Source organism: Equus asinus, chromosome 26, assembly GCF_041296235.1.
Source record: "Equus asinus isolate D_3611 breed Donkey chromosome 26, EquAss-T2T_v2, whole genome shotgun sequence".
Classification (NCBI taxonomy): domain Eukaryota; kingdom Metazoa; phylum Chordata; class Mammalia; order Perissodactyla; family Equidae; genus Equus; species Equus asinus.
In genome coordinates, this window is record NC_091815.1 from 31,303,484 (window position 1) to 31,317,808 (window position 14,325).

At 52.1% G+C, this 14,325-nt stretch overlaps 1 protein-coding gene across 1 annotated transcript in view; it reads right to left on the reverse strand.

Moving 5' to 3' along the window:
- Window positions 1-1,624: 1,624 nt before the first annotated feature.
- PRKD2 (protein kinase D2) overlaps window positions 1,625-14,325 on the reverse strand; it is a 31,528-nt gene continuing 18,827 nt past the window's right edge. Inside the window, exons 12-19 of the mRNA XM_044759295.2 lie at window positions 13,563-13,615; window positions 13,365-13,437; window positions 12,373-12,479; window positions 11,369-11,530; window positions 7,999-8,097; window positions 4,593-4,860; window positions 2,418-2,503; window positions 1,625-2,091 (exon numbers count right to left, since the gene is read on the reverse strand). Of these exons, the coding sequence (XP_044615230.1) occupies window positions 1,879-2,091; window positions 2,418-2,503; window positions 4,593-4,860; window positions 7,999-8,097; window positions 11,369-11,530; window positions 12,373-12,479; window positions 13,365-13,437; window positions 13,563-13,615 (1,061 nt within the window). The 3' untranslated portion in view covers window positions 1,625-1,878. The remainder of the gene's footprint in view (window positions 2,092-2,417; window positions 2,504-4,592; window positions 4,861-7,998; window positions 8,098-11,368; window positions 11,531-12,372; window positions 12,480-13,364; window positions 13,438-13,562; window positions 13,616-14,325) is intronic.

Here is a 14,325-nt window from a genome sequence, read left to right on the forward strand (position 1 = left end):
TCAACCCTCTGTCGTCTACACTCATGGATCTTGGACCAATCCGTTTTAGAGGGAGCGGCATTCAGGATGGAGGCTAAGACGTTCCCCAACAGTACAGCTGGGATTTTGCCTGCGAGCTGCTCTGGCTCCTTTGGAGAGCCTCATTGACAGGCTCACTCGGAGATTTCAAATCGAAGAGCTGCAGCTCCGGAACCGACCAGCAGGCGGACTCGTTGCTATAAATTGGGAAGTCCTGGACAGTTCCCGATACCAGCCTAAATTGGCCGCTAAATACCGCCCTGTTTTTGCAGGGCGCAGGAAAGTCTTTAATATGGCGTGTGAGTCTGAGTGTGACCCAAGGTTTAAAGAGAACTCGTCCACGTGCATGCTTGGATGGCCCCCTCAGCTGTGGGGCCAAAAGTCTGGGTGACAACGGGAAGCTGGGGAGCTGGAGGGCAGGGGTCAAAAGAGGAGAGAGCTTCTCTTTACCTACAACCCCAGGGCCAAGATGAAGGTTTTTGGTGGTCTTTTCTGAGGAAGATTAGCCCTGAGTTAACATCTGTTGCCAATCCTCCTCTTTTTGCTGAGGAAGACTGGCCCCGAGCTAACACCCGTGCCTATCTTCCTCTACTTTATATGTGGGACGCCTGCCACAGCATGGCTTGCCATGACCAGTGCCATGCACCCAGGATCCGAACCGGCGAACCCCGGGCCACCAAAGCAGAACGTATGCACTTAACTGCTGCACCACCAGGCCAGCCCCCAGGATGAAGTTTAAGAAGTCAGCTCAGGGCCCAGCCCTGTGGCCAAGTGGTTAAAGTTCCGTGTGCTCCCCTCTGGTGGCCCGGGTTCGTGGGTTTGGATCCCCAGCGCAGACCTAATCCACTCACCAGCCACGCTGTGCAGGTGTCTCACATACAAAAAAAAGAGGAGGACTGACACAGATGTTATCTCAGAGCAAATCTTCCTCAGCAAAAAGAAGTAGTCAGCTCAGAAGAGCCACCCTCACAGACCCCCAGGCTCCCTCTAGGCTGCCCCACCCTCCTGGGCTCCCCCAGCCCAGCCCACTCTGGGTCATCACTGTCCAGAGACTGTCTCCCCACTGGGTGGTGAACGCCCTGAAGGCGGCGCCTGGGCTGTCTCGGTCACCAGTGTGCCCAGCATCACTCAGCACTAGTGTGACAAACGGATGAACCAGTGATCGAGCACATTCAGTGTGTGGAGAAGTCACCACCTCAATTCAAAAGAAACATACTAAACATCGTGTATCAGGTTTCTACTACGGGCCGACTTGTGCTAACTGCATGGTCATTACTAGTCGTCATGACTAGTAGTAACACTACCAAATAAGAAATGATGAAACAAGCCATAAGATTACTTGCTTTTCCCTACACCCCACCCCTCCAGTCATGCTCCCTCCGTCCTCCCACTCCAGTCATATTCCTTCCATGTCTGCTCCATTTAAGACTCTTCCCCCAGCCTCCTGCTGCTACCTCCATACCTTCCCTTCCAGTTTTCCCTCCTGGCAGTCAGTCCTCCCTCTTTATATTTTCCGCCCCAGTTAGTCGTCCTCCCCAAACCTATCCCCCTTTAGTCCCCTCTTCCCCACCTGTCCCATCCTCCCACCTAATGATACGAGGGTGCAGTGTGGCCAGAGACAGAGGCCATGGGGCCTGAGATGAGTCCATTTTAATTGTTGGGGAATTAACTTTGGAAATAACTCCCCCCCACTCGCCCCCCCCCACACACCCTCCGCCCATGTTCTGTTCTCCCATCCAGTCTGGGCGGGAAGCTGCTTCCCCTGGAAGAGTTCATCGCTGGGATGGTGTGGAGGGCCGCTCCCCGAGGGCGAGGGTGGGAAGTCAGCATCAAGGGGCAGTCAGGGCGGGAGACGGGGCCTCAGAGGACGCTGATGCGCTCGGCCAGCCCCTGCATCTCGTGGTCCTGCGGCGGGAGGGCCCCACCGAGCTCCCCATCGGCCGGCAGCCCTGGTCCGGGCAGCGGGTGCTCTGCCACAAACTGCTCCCAGCGCGTGTCGTCGCTCTCGTGCGTGATGTACCGTTCGCCCATCTTCCTCTCCAGCTCTCGGAGGTCCAGCCACGTCTGGTACTCCTGGGCCCGGGAGAACACGGGTTAGCTTGGGGGCGGCACGGAGGGCAGCCAAGAGCGGCCGGAGCTGCACCTCCACGTTACCTGCCCTGCCAGTGGGAGGCCGGGTACCAAGGAAGGTGAAGCCCCACCCTCCGCAACCTGCGCAGCCAATAGAGATTTAGCCCCACCCCCTTCTACAACCCAGCCAATGGGAGGCTCAGCCACGTTTCGGATCCAAGGAAACGGTAGCGACATCCTTCACTGCCTACGCGGCCCATGAGAGATCTAGTTTCACCCCACGGGGTCAGCCCCGCCCCCTTCGCGCTCAGTCCCGCCCCCCGCGTCACCTGTAACCAGGAGTGGCTCAGAGACTTGTCCACGCTGTAGCGCTTGCGCATCTTCACCTGCAGCAGGTTGTTGATGAGGTCGATGGCTGCGCGGGAAGGAGAGAGACAGCTGAAGACCCGCGAGGTGATGGCCGCCCCTCCTCCAACAGGCCACCCCAGCCTACCTGCTTGCCGTCCACGCCTTCCTTCAGCGCTGGCCCAGGTGGCTCTGAAGCTTCACCTGCCCCACTCACTCACCCACCTACTTCCTCATAAAATCACAAATTTGGCTCTTTCTCCCCCACAATCACGGCACACATACTAGCTCCTACATCCCTTCACCAAGTTGCTACCTCAGTTTTGCCATTCCTATGTCACCTTCATACATTTTGTCATACACAGGTATATACAGGTACACCTGTACTATTCTACACTTAGGGTGTTTTTTTTTTCTTTTGCTGAGGAAGATTCGTTTTGAGCTAACATCTGTTGCCAATCTTCCTCTTTTTGTATGTGAGCTGCCACCACAGCATGGCCACTGACAGACGAGTGGTGTAGGTCTGCACCCAGACACAGAACCCAGGCCACCGAAGCAGAGCATGCCAAACTTAACCACAAGGCCGCCAGGGCTGGCCGAGTATTTTTCTTTAAGCCAAATCACTTATCCAAGGTTACTGTGCTGTGGGCAAAGCAAGTTGGAAAATATCATGTATTATATGCTGTCATCTGTGTAAAAAGAGAAAATAAGAGACTATACGTCCACATATTTGCTTGCATATATGCATGTAAGAGTCGTAACAGCCATTGCCTTTAGGAAGCATAGCAGACAAAAAGTGAGAGAGAATTTTCACTGTAGACCTTTTGGTCTATTTAAAAATTTGAACCGTGTGTAACCTAGGCAAAAATCGATACAGTTTTGTTTTAAATCAGTTCACTTTTTTTTCAATTGATTTTTTTAAGGTGAAAATTAATTTATAGGAAAGGGAATTTTATATCATCCTTGTCAATGGAAATCCAAAGGTCACTTGCCATGTCCACAAAAAGAAAATGAAAATAAAACAGTGTTATTGGATGGTCGTGAGTCACTGGTCTCCTGCAAAAGGCCCAGAGACGGAGGCCTGGGAGGATGAGAAGCGTCAAGCATTCAAGACAAGCCAGCACTTGTCCAAGGCTCTCTCCCGGATCAGAAACCCTGAAGGACAAGGAGCCCTTGTCCACACAGGCGCTCTGCTCCGGCAACACCCACAGGCTCCCTCACACACGTCCATCCACACTCAAATTCACTTTCACACACTTGATGCCCTTTTACTGAGGGACGTCTGAGCAGGTCCCCAAACACGACCCTGAGACCCCCAGAATTACGCCAGGACGCAAGTCAGTCCACATTCTCAGGCTCAGTGCTCACCTCTTAGACCCACCGCCAACACTGTTTCCTGTAACCCCCATGTTGCCCCTCTCCCTGCCGGCTCCTTGAGGTCACCCCTCTCTCGGGCCCTCGCCCCTCCCACTCTTCACAGACCACTCAACAACCTTCTCCCCACACGATCCCTTCTCTCCAGCTCAGCCCAGTATTCCCAGAACCCAGGACAGTCAGGCCCAGCACACGGAGGGCACTCCACGTGGACCTGTCGAATAAGCCGTTATGAATAAGCGACTGTCTTCTCCACGTCCCTGCCATACTCCCTCTGTCTTCCCGAGCTCCTGGCTCCAGGTCCACCACAGCACCCGACACATTAGCCAAGCCCTTGTTCCTCAACTCTGCCCCCTGGCGCCCCTGCTTTTGCAGGGCTAACCGTTTTGGGGTCATAACCCAAAGACCCCAGGCCCCAGCCAACGCCTTGAGAGGATCTGCCGTTCTCCTGGCCCCCAACTCTGACTTTCTCAGATCCAGTTCTTCTTCTGGTCCGGCCCTATGCTCAGGCCCCATGGTGCCAACCAAGGGTCTGTCTTAGCGTTTCTGGGGCACTTTGTCTCCAATCCACAAAACCCAGTTTAGGCCTGAGCCTCAGGCCCTAGTTCCTTCCACGCCCCTCAGTCCCTGCCCCAAGGTTCCAGGTCGGCCAGAGGCATCACTGTTTAAAGGACCACCTTCCTCGTGGCCACGCCCACCGCTAGGCCCCACCCCTCGTGGCCACGCCCCCACCCCGCCCGAAGCCCCGCCCCTCGCCTCGCCCACAGCCTGGGAGCCCCGCGCACCTCCCACGGAGATGCAGCTCCAGGGGCAGGCCGGGTACATGAAGGCGGCGTTCTGGATCTGGTCGTTGATGTCCTCGTCCTCGTTGAAGGGGAACGTGCCGCTGAGGCTGACGTACATGATCACGCCCACCGACCACATGTCCAGCGAGCGGTTGTAGCCCTGGTTGAGCAGCACCTCGGGCGCCAGGTAGGCCGGCGTGCCCACCACCGAGCGCCGGAACGACTTCTCGCCGATGATGCGCGCGAAGCCAAAGTCACACAGCTTCACCTGCCCGAGGCAAGGGGGCGGGGGGGGGGGGTCTCAGTGCGTGTGGAGGCCGCATCCCTGCAACCCCACCGCACGGTATTCCAGAGAAAATCGAATGCTGGCTCCAATCCAGGCTCCTCTGCTCGCTTGGGCAAGTGACTTCCTCTGTCTGTGCCTCAGTTTCCTCATCTCTACGAGGAGGCTCAAACAGCACCTATCTCAAAGTGTGGTCATGAGGATTGCATGAGTTAACCCGTTCAAAGCTCACAGGACCGTAAATACCCTGTATGCCGTGAGCGCTTAATAAATGCTACCTGCCCCTACCCTTCTCTTAACCACCTCGCGCCTCTGCTTCCTCTTTCGCACCACAGAGATCCTACAGGTCTCTATCTCGAAGGGTGGTTGTAGGGATGGAAAGAGTAAATACGCGTAAAGTGTCAGGAGCCGCGTCTGGCACAGAGCGAGCCTCGGCGTCTCAGGGGAGGGATCCAACTTCTCCTCGCCCCAGTGTGGTCCGTCTGTATTGAGGATGTTAACAGCAGCTGCCTGTCCGGCTTCTCTGGGGATTAAATGGGACCAGGTGTGTAAACTGCTGACCGTGGTATCCAGCACAGAGTGACAGGTGCGTGCCTCCCGTCCCCTTGTTGGGGGAGGCAGGCTAGGCTCAGGACAGGATTTGGAGGCAGCAAGACCTAGAGTCTATGGGCCCTGGCAGTCCACAGGCAGCACCACCCCCACTCCAATCCCTTCTCAGGCTCGCTGTTGCTCTCCAGAGAGAGTCCAAAATCCTTGAAGCCCCAAGCTTTGCCCTCGAAACCAAGCACACCCCAACCCCTGACCCAAATCTCAGTGTGACAGCCACACCACCCTGTCCTAAGGTCCCTTTCCTTTTCCACAGACCTTACAGATCTTTTTCTCTTCTAAGATCCACCCTTTTCTACAGATTTCTGACAATGGAATATATAATTCAGCCACAAGAAGAAATGAAGTACTGGCACCCGCTACAACAGAAATGGACCTTGAAAACAACTAAATGAAGGAAGCCTGTCACAAAGGACCACGTATTATATTATTGTATATTCCATTTATATGAAATGTCCAGAATAGGCAAATCCACAGACAGAAAGTAGATTAGTGGTTGGGGGGTGGGGATGGTGGGATTGCAGGATGATGGCTAAGGGGTATGGAGTTTCTTTTGGGGGTGATGAAAATGTTCTAAAACTGATTGTGGTGATGGCTGCACAACTCTCTGAGTACACTAAAAGCCACTAAACTGTATACTTTAAATGCTCGAATTGTATAGTATGTAAATCATATCTCAATAAAGCTGTTAAAAAAACTAAAGTACAGATCTTCCCACCACAGGGCCTTTGCACAGGCTGTTCCTGCTCTCTAGAACACTGTCCCTCACAAAAAACTAACTCCTACTCTTTCTTCAGGGAGGGTTTCTCTGATCCTCCATCTGAGCTATACATCTTGTGGTTACGTCAGCTCATAGAACCAAGTTACAGAACTCACCACAGATATAATTACATTTTTGTGCCAATTTGATCAACCTTTGCTCTTTCATGATCTGCACTGTCCAATACGGTGGCCACATATATCTACTGAGCATTTGAAATGTGGCAAGTGCATCGGAGGAACCGATTTTTTATTTTATTTCATTTTAATTAATTTACATGTAAAAACGGATACTTGATTCAGTATTGGAAAACTTTTAAATGTGTTTGCAACAACTTGGGTATGTCAATCTCCTGTTCCAACTGTTAATTTTGTGAAATCTCAACACAAATCAAGGCTTTCTGTGGAAAATTTAACATCTGAGTTGAGATGCTCCGTGAGTATAAAATACACAACAGATTCTGAAGACTCAGGATGAAAAGAAAGAATATTTCATTAATGATTTTTATGTTGATTACATGTTGAAATGATAATATTCAGATATACAGGGATAAAGTATATTATTAAAGTGAATCTCACCAGTTTCTTTCTACTTTTTTTAAGCAGGCTACTAGAAAATGTAAAATGATAGCTACGGTTCCTATCATACTTCTAGTGGGTATCACGAGTGGGTATGAGGGTTTCACAAGCTCGGCACTATGGACATTCAAGGCAAGACAACCCTTTGTTATGGGGCTGTCCTGGGCACTGTAGGATTACAGCATGTTTAGCAGCATCCCTCGATGCCTACCATCCCCCCAGACAGTTGTGACAGCCAAAAATGTCTCCAACATTGTCAAACATCCCCGGGGGGCCACAGCCATCCCCAGCTAATAACCACTGCCATAGATGGATGTTCCCGGGGCATAGGAATGGGGATGTCTTTGCTGACCACAGATCCTAACACCCTAACATGAGGCTTGGCTCCTAGTAGGCACACAAGAATTTTTAGTTGACTAAAATGAACCCCTGGCTTTTGAAATGAAATGAACTAAATGATCGTAAGACACAGATTATAGAGCAAAAAGTTCACAGGGATGTGGAAGGGCTCCACGAGAACCTGTAACTATAGGCCCTTAGACACAGCAGGAACCCAGTATTTTGGAGCTGTTCTTGTCATCACCCCCGCCAAACTGACTCTGCCCCCAAGGGGGTGCTCACCACCCAATCAGGCTCATCAAACCTGTTCTCCTAACAGACCCAGAGAAGAAATGACCCGATGGCCCCCAGTATTTGTTCCCTGCTTCTCCCCTTAATAAACATCCTGAATTGAATGGGCCATGTGGTCACCCAGAATAGACTACATTTCCCAGCCTCCCTTGCAGCCAGCCATGATCATGTGATCAAGTTCTGGCCAATAGGATGTGAGGAGAAAATATGCTCAACTTCCCAGTATTGCCTTAGGGAAGGAAAGGGGGGGGTGTCCAATTCCTCTACCTTCTTTCTTTCCTCCTTCCCCCTCCTATTATCTTTCACAGGGTAGGGGGCCATCATGAACACCAGGGAGACCATAGAGAGGCCAGAGCAACAGGGCAGCAGGAGCTATGGTCCCCAACACACTGGAACTGCCTTTTCAGCCCCAGAATGCTGATGCTGGACTCTACAGGAGTGAGACCCAAGCTTCTTCCTATTGAAGCCAATGTTCCTTGGGTCTCCGTGTCAGATTAATTATCTTGATTACTACTGGACTTCCTAAGGTCAGGAGGGGGCATTACTGACCTGAGGAAACGGATCAGCTGATGCCAGCAACACGTTTTCCGGTTTCAAGTCACAGTGGACAATGTTCTTGAAGTGCAGGTGTCTCAAAGCCACCAGGATCTGAGGGCGGAGATGGAGTGAGATGGGGTAAGAAAGGCAGAAACATGCCTGCCCCAGACTCCACCTTCAGCAGCCAGCCCCAAACCCCTCTGTGACCTTCCCTGCAGCCCTAGAGATGCCCCCCGGGTCCAGGAGAGGCATTGGGGCACCGAAGAAGAATCTCAGAACCCCAGAACCATTTACGCCTGAGATAAGAGCTGGACACATAATTCTAGAAAGGCTCAACTGGAACAGTCAGTTTAGGGAGATCCTGAGACCCTCTGGCACATGGTAAGCCCCTGATAAAGAGCCATTAGGGGCTGGCTCAGCATACTGGTTAAGTTTGTGTGCCATGGTTCAAACGCCGCATCCCGGGCATGGACCTACACACCACTCATCAAGCCACACTGTGGTGGTGTCCCACTTAAAATAGAGGGAGATCGGCACAGATGTTAGCTCAGGGCCAACCGTCCTCAACAAAACAATTAATTAATTAAGTTTTTAAAAGGAGCTATTAATAAAGCAGTGACTTTGAAGGAGGTACGACTGTGTGACAATTTAAAAAGAAATTTTTCTCATCCACTAACACATCATAATAGAAACAATACAAGCAAGACTAATAGGACATGCGTTATCTAGCAGATGGAGCCCTCTGAAGAGGTGGCAGGGTTCCACAGTCAGCCCACCCCGGTGGGAAACCTGGCTCTCCACTTACTAGCTTGTGGTCTCGGGCAAGTGGCTTTACCTCTCTGGGTCTCAGTTTTCTCATCTGTGAAATGGCAGTAATAACAGTACCCATCCTCAGGGGTTGCTCTGAGGTTTAAATGAGCTGATGCATATTAAGCGCTTAACAGTGCCGGGCAGAGAGCAAGCACTGTATGGGGGCTATTATTATTATTGTTGTTGTTGTTGTTTGTCTAGGATGACAAGGTGAGCTGATTTAAAAAACATAACTGATACCACTTGTAACCACTTATCTGTGGGAACCACGATTCCCCCTGCTTCTGTGCAACCCCAACAAAACCCCAAATACCCTGGAAGAACAGAGTGCTGTAAGCGTGAAGTTGTCACCTATATCCTGGAACTTAAATATTTGTACTTCTCGTTGTTTTCGCTGCCGTGATTTCTGAGCACAAAAATGCTATCTAAAAGCCACTGCTGAGTCCACCCTCCACATTCTACAGACAGGGAGACTGGGATTAAAGAGCTACATGGACGCCCTCTCCAGATTTCCTGTTCGTGGACTCCCCCCGCCCCCACCCCCAAGTTAATGTGGGCATAAAGAGCTTCAGATTGGAAGCCAGGTAGACCCAGGTTCAAATCTTGGCCAGACCGCTACCTCGCCGTGTGACCTTGGGCAAAACACGGAAACCTGCCTCCACCTCAGTTTGCTCATCTGTAAGATGGGGGTTATACGAACACCTACCTCAAGGGGTGGCTGTGAGGCCTAAACAAGCTCATAAGGTAAAGGGCTTAGCACAGGACGTGGGGCGGGGCAGGCAAGGGCCAGAGAGCAGAAATCTGCAGAGAGAGAGAAAGCAAGCAGGCAGAAAGGCAGGAAGGCATGGAAGCCCAGAAAGAAAGAGAAACCACCTCGGTTGCTGGAGGCAGGCAGTTCCCTGGCCCCACCTGAAATCTGGATGAGGCAGAACCACTTAATGGGGTTCTGTCCTCACCCCATAAGCCAGCCTGACAAAGTCCTAGAACGAGGTGAGGAACCAGCCAGGTGGGAAGGCCTTTCTAGGAAGGCTGTGAAACCCAGAAGCCATGAAAGGCAACATTGAACAACGTAAAAGTGAAACTCTCTATGGCAACTAAAAGCCATGATGAATGAAACGAAGAGGAAAACAAATACTGGGATACAAGAATCGAACGACACAAATGACAAGGATCCAATGCCCCTCATATACAAAGAGCTTTTACAATTCAATAAGAATAATCCAATTGAAAAATGGGCAGAGGGTACAGAAAGCACAGGCCAAGAAACATATGAAAACATGCTCAACCTCATCCATAACTGTTAAACTGCCCAATGAAGACACATGAAGTATCATTTTTCTCCCTCTATAAGGTTGGCAATCATTTTATCCAGTGTGAGTAAGGAGTGAGAAAGTAGGCACCCTCAAACTCTGCTGGTGACAGCAAAGATTGAAAGGGATTTTAGAGAACAGCTGGGCAACGGTCTTAAACAAAATTTAAAGCACATTTCTCTGGACTCACTCAGGAATGTGCTGGAACGTGTTGTATTGAAATTCTCCCACCAGAGCCCAGGGATGTTTGTAGATGGATGTCCACAGGATGTTGTGTGTAACAGTAGAAAAGTGAAGCAACCCATCTGCTCAGCAACTGGGGAATTTGGCAATATCCACGATGGGATACAATTCAGAAAAAGAGGCAGTTCTGCTAACTAGGTATTGAAATAGGATAGTCTTTCAGAAGTACGATTAAAGTGAAGTGAGTACGACACAGAGCAACACACAGTGCTGTAGATGATGTATGTAAAGCCAATTAAAATACACACACACACACGGAGCAAACACAGAAAGTCTGCTTGATCACAACACAAATTAGTTTGACATTACCAGTTAAAAGCTCAGATCCTGGGTTCAGATCCCACCAGCTGTGTGACCCCAGGCAAGTTACTTGGAGTCTCTGAGCCTCACTTTTTTCACCTCTAAAATGGGACTGATAATAGCTGCTGCCACGTGGGTTGCTATGAAGATTAAATGAGTTACAACAGTGGCGGGCGCACAGTCAGTGCTCACTAAAGGTTAGTGACCACGTTATCGATCATCACCATTATGAGCATCCCCCGTGCTGGCCCTGCCCACTCTGGGCGATCGCTGTCCAGGGCTGGGTCCCCAGCACTGCCCAGCACGGGGCCCGGGGATTGCCTGTTGAACAGTCTAATGAACGAATGAATGGGCTCTCCCCCGAAAGGCCGCCCTCTCCTTCCCTTTTTCTACACAAATAAAGTCAGGCCCAGGGAGCCTGACTCATTATATAAAATAATAAAAACAGAAAATAAGAATCACTTCATATTTCATAATAAGGACTATTATTATTACAACTCTATTACTTTTCTACTGTTATCACTCTATTATTATTACTCTATTATCTGTCCTATTGTTACTCTAGTATTGTTTTAAATGATTATCACGCTATTATTTTTTCTATCGGTATTCTTATTACTCTGTTATCATTATGACTCCCTCCCAGGGCCGGCCTGACGTGTGGGCACGCGGGGCCTCTCCGAGGGGACGCCCGCGCAGGGCACGGGGGGCGGGCACACCTGGGTGATCAGGAACTTGGTGAGGCGCTCGGGCAGCCGGCCCTTCTCGCTGGACAGGATCATCTCCAGCATGTCCCCGTGCAGCTTCTCCATCACCACAAACACCTTCTCGGGCGTCTCGAACATGCACTCCAGGTTCACGATGCCCGGGTGCCGCAGACTCTGGGGTGGGGCGAGGGGAGTGGCGGTCAGGGCCCAGGTCACCCACGAACTTGGGACCCTAGAGGGCAAGCCGTGGGAGCTGGGAGATAGCGAACAAAAGGACGTCCCTGGAGGGCTGGCAGGTCCTCCCTGAGGGTGGCCCTGGGGCAGGGGAAGGGGCTTCCCACAGGCCAGACAGAACCAACCCCACGGTAGCACCAAGTGTCCCGAATGATCTTAACATGAAATTCTGGTGGAGGCCCAGGGTGGCGGGAGGGAGGGAAGAGGAGCATGGAGAAATGGGCAGGAGCTTCGTACATCTGTATCTTTTAAATCTCTGTCCTCTTTCTTCCCCCAGACAGGCCTAACCCCATCTCTCCCACCCAGGTCCCCACCCAGCTTCCACCCTGGGCCCCAGGCTCCGGTCCCACTCCCTTTCCACCCACCCTCCAGGGGCAGCCCAAGGGATCTTTCTAAAGTACACACCTGACTCTGTCCCTTCCTTGCTCAAAATCCTTCCATGGCTCCCCAGTACCCTCAAGAGACAGCCCACAGGGTTAACCCTGACCCTGCCTGGACTCACCTCCCACCACCTCCTTACACAGAAACCACCTAGTAACCTGGAACTCCTTCCAGTTCCTAGCAGACTTCATGCTCCCTCTCACCTCCAGACCTTTGCACAACCTGGGCGCTCTGCTCAGAACACCGTCTCGCCCCTTCAACTCAACAGGCAAATTTCCTCCTCCAGGAAGCCCTCCCTGACCCCACCCCAGACTGAGTCAGTTGGCCCCTGAATGAAGGAAGCGGGAAGGGAAGGCCCTTCCTTGGTGGGGGCAGAGCTGGGCAGCAGACCACGGGGTCACCTGCAGAATGGCCACTTCGTTCCGGAGCTGGCTCTCCTGCTTGGTGGGGAAACGCAGTTTGTCGATGACCTTCACTGCAACGTCCCGGCCTGTCTTCCGGTGCTTTCCTGGGCAGGGGACAGGGGAGGAGGAGGATGAGGGAGCAGCACCTTCCAGTCCCGGCAAGAGGAACCGGCCCCCCGCCAGAGACGCAGCCAGAGTCGGGCAAAGGTGGATGGAAGGCCGTCAGAGTGGCTGTGAGGTCCCCCAGGAGCAATGTGAGGGGCAGGGGGCCCTGGGAACGAAGGTGGAATAAAGGAAGGGAAAGACTGAGCTCTGGGGAGGGGCATCTCTATCAAGGGAAACGAGACTTACAACCAATCAGAATCTAGGGTCTAGCTCTGTGGCCAGAGTGCAGAATTTACCCCCCTATTCATAATGGGAGCACGTCCATTGGTTTTTCCCAATGAGAAAAGGAGAGCCTGCAACCATCTGCCCTCAGGATCTAGGAGGTGAGCATGTGGCCAATCAGAAGAGAGAGGTGAGCATGTGACCAATCAGAAGAGAAGAGGTGAGCATGTGGCCAATCAGAAGAGAAGAGGTGAGCATGTGGCCAATCAGAAGAGAAGAGGTGAGCATGTGACCAATCAGAAGAGAAGAGGTGAGCATGTGGCCAATCAGAAGAGAGAGGTGAGCATGTGACCAATCAGAAGAGAAGAGGTGAGCATGTGGCCAATCAGAAGAGAGAGGTGAGCATGTGACCAATCAGAAGAGAAGAGGTGAGCATGTGGCCAATCAGAAGAGAAGAGGTGAGCATGTGGCCAATCAGAAGAGAAGAGGTGAGCATGTGGCCAATCAGAAGAGAAGAGGTGAGCATGTGGCCAATCAGAAGAGAGAGGTGAGCATGTGGCCAATCAGAAGAGAAGAGGTGAGCATGTGGCCAATCAGAAGAGAAGGTCTAGAGCCCAGAACCCCCCAAAACCCCCTCCAGATTCACTCTGAAGCATCCTTACCGCCATAGACCACCCCAAACTGCCCGGAGCCCAGCACCTCATCTGGGAAGATCTGGTAGACAGTGGCGATGTCCTGCAGGGTGGGGACAGGGAGGGTGCCAATGGAGATGGGGGGTCGAGGGCACCGGGGAGGGCTGGGAGGCTGTGTGGGAGGCCAAGGACATCCTGGGGGCCATGGGGTGTGGGCGGGGGTCTCACCACATTCTCTTGGATCTCACTGTTGGACACGGAGATGCTCAGAGAAGCTTGTCCTGGGGAGAGGGGAGAGGCGGAGGTGAGGGGACCCCAGGCTCAGGGTTCCAGAGGCAGCCCCCAGAGCCAGACCACCTGGGCTCAAGTCCACCCGAGTGATCCGGTGTGCAACTTCACGCTCCTGACTTGTCCACTATGAACCTCAGTTTCCTCATCTGGAGGATGGGGATAATGAAAGGACTTCCCTCAATGGGGCAGTGGGAAGAGTAGATGAGGTATGCTGAGGGGAGTCAAGAAGTGACATCACAAACGATTTCACGGAGCATTTCACCTTATGACCTCAGCACCAAGGGAGGCAGGCTGATCCCATTTTACAAAAGCGGAAACTGAGGCTCAGAGGAAAGTCCAAAGACTCCTGTTGCGCAGGCTCTGGTCCCCCCTCAACCTCTTTGACTTCGACCCCGACCACGCTGCTGTGCACTCCTGACCCACGGGCCTCATTGCTGGGCCTCGGGTACGGCAAGCTCCCTCCTCTCTCCGGGCCTCTCGCTCGCTGATCCCTCTGCCAGGAAGGCCCTCCTTCGCTCAGTCTGAACCTAGCTAAACCCTCCTCGTCCTTCAGGCTCAGCTCAAATGTCATTCCGGCCGCCAGGTCACATTACTCTAGCACAGGGTCTATGTTACATTGTCATTCGGACGGGATGATCTGATTCACGTCTGCCACCCACCCTGGATTGATTATAAGCTCAAGAAGATCGGGAGCCTGCCC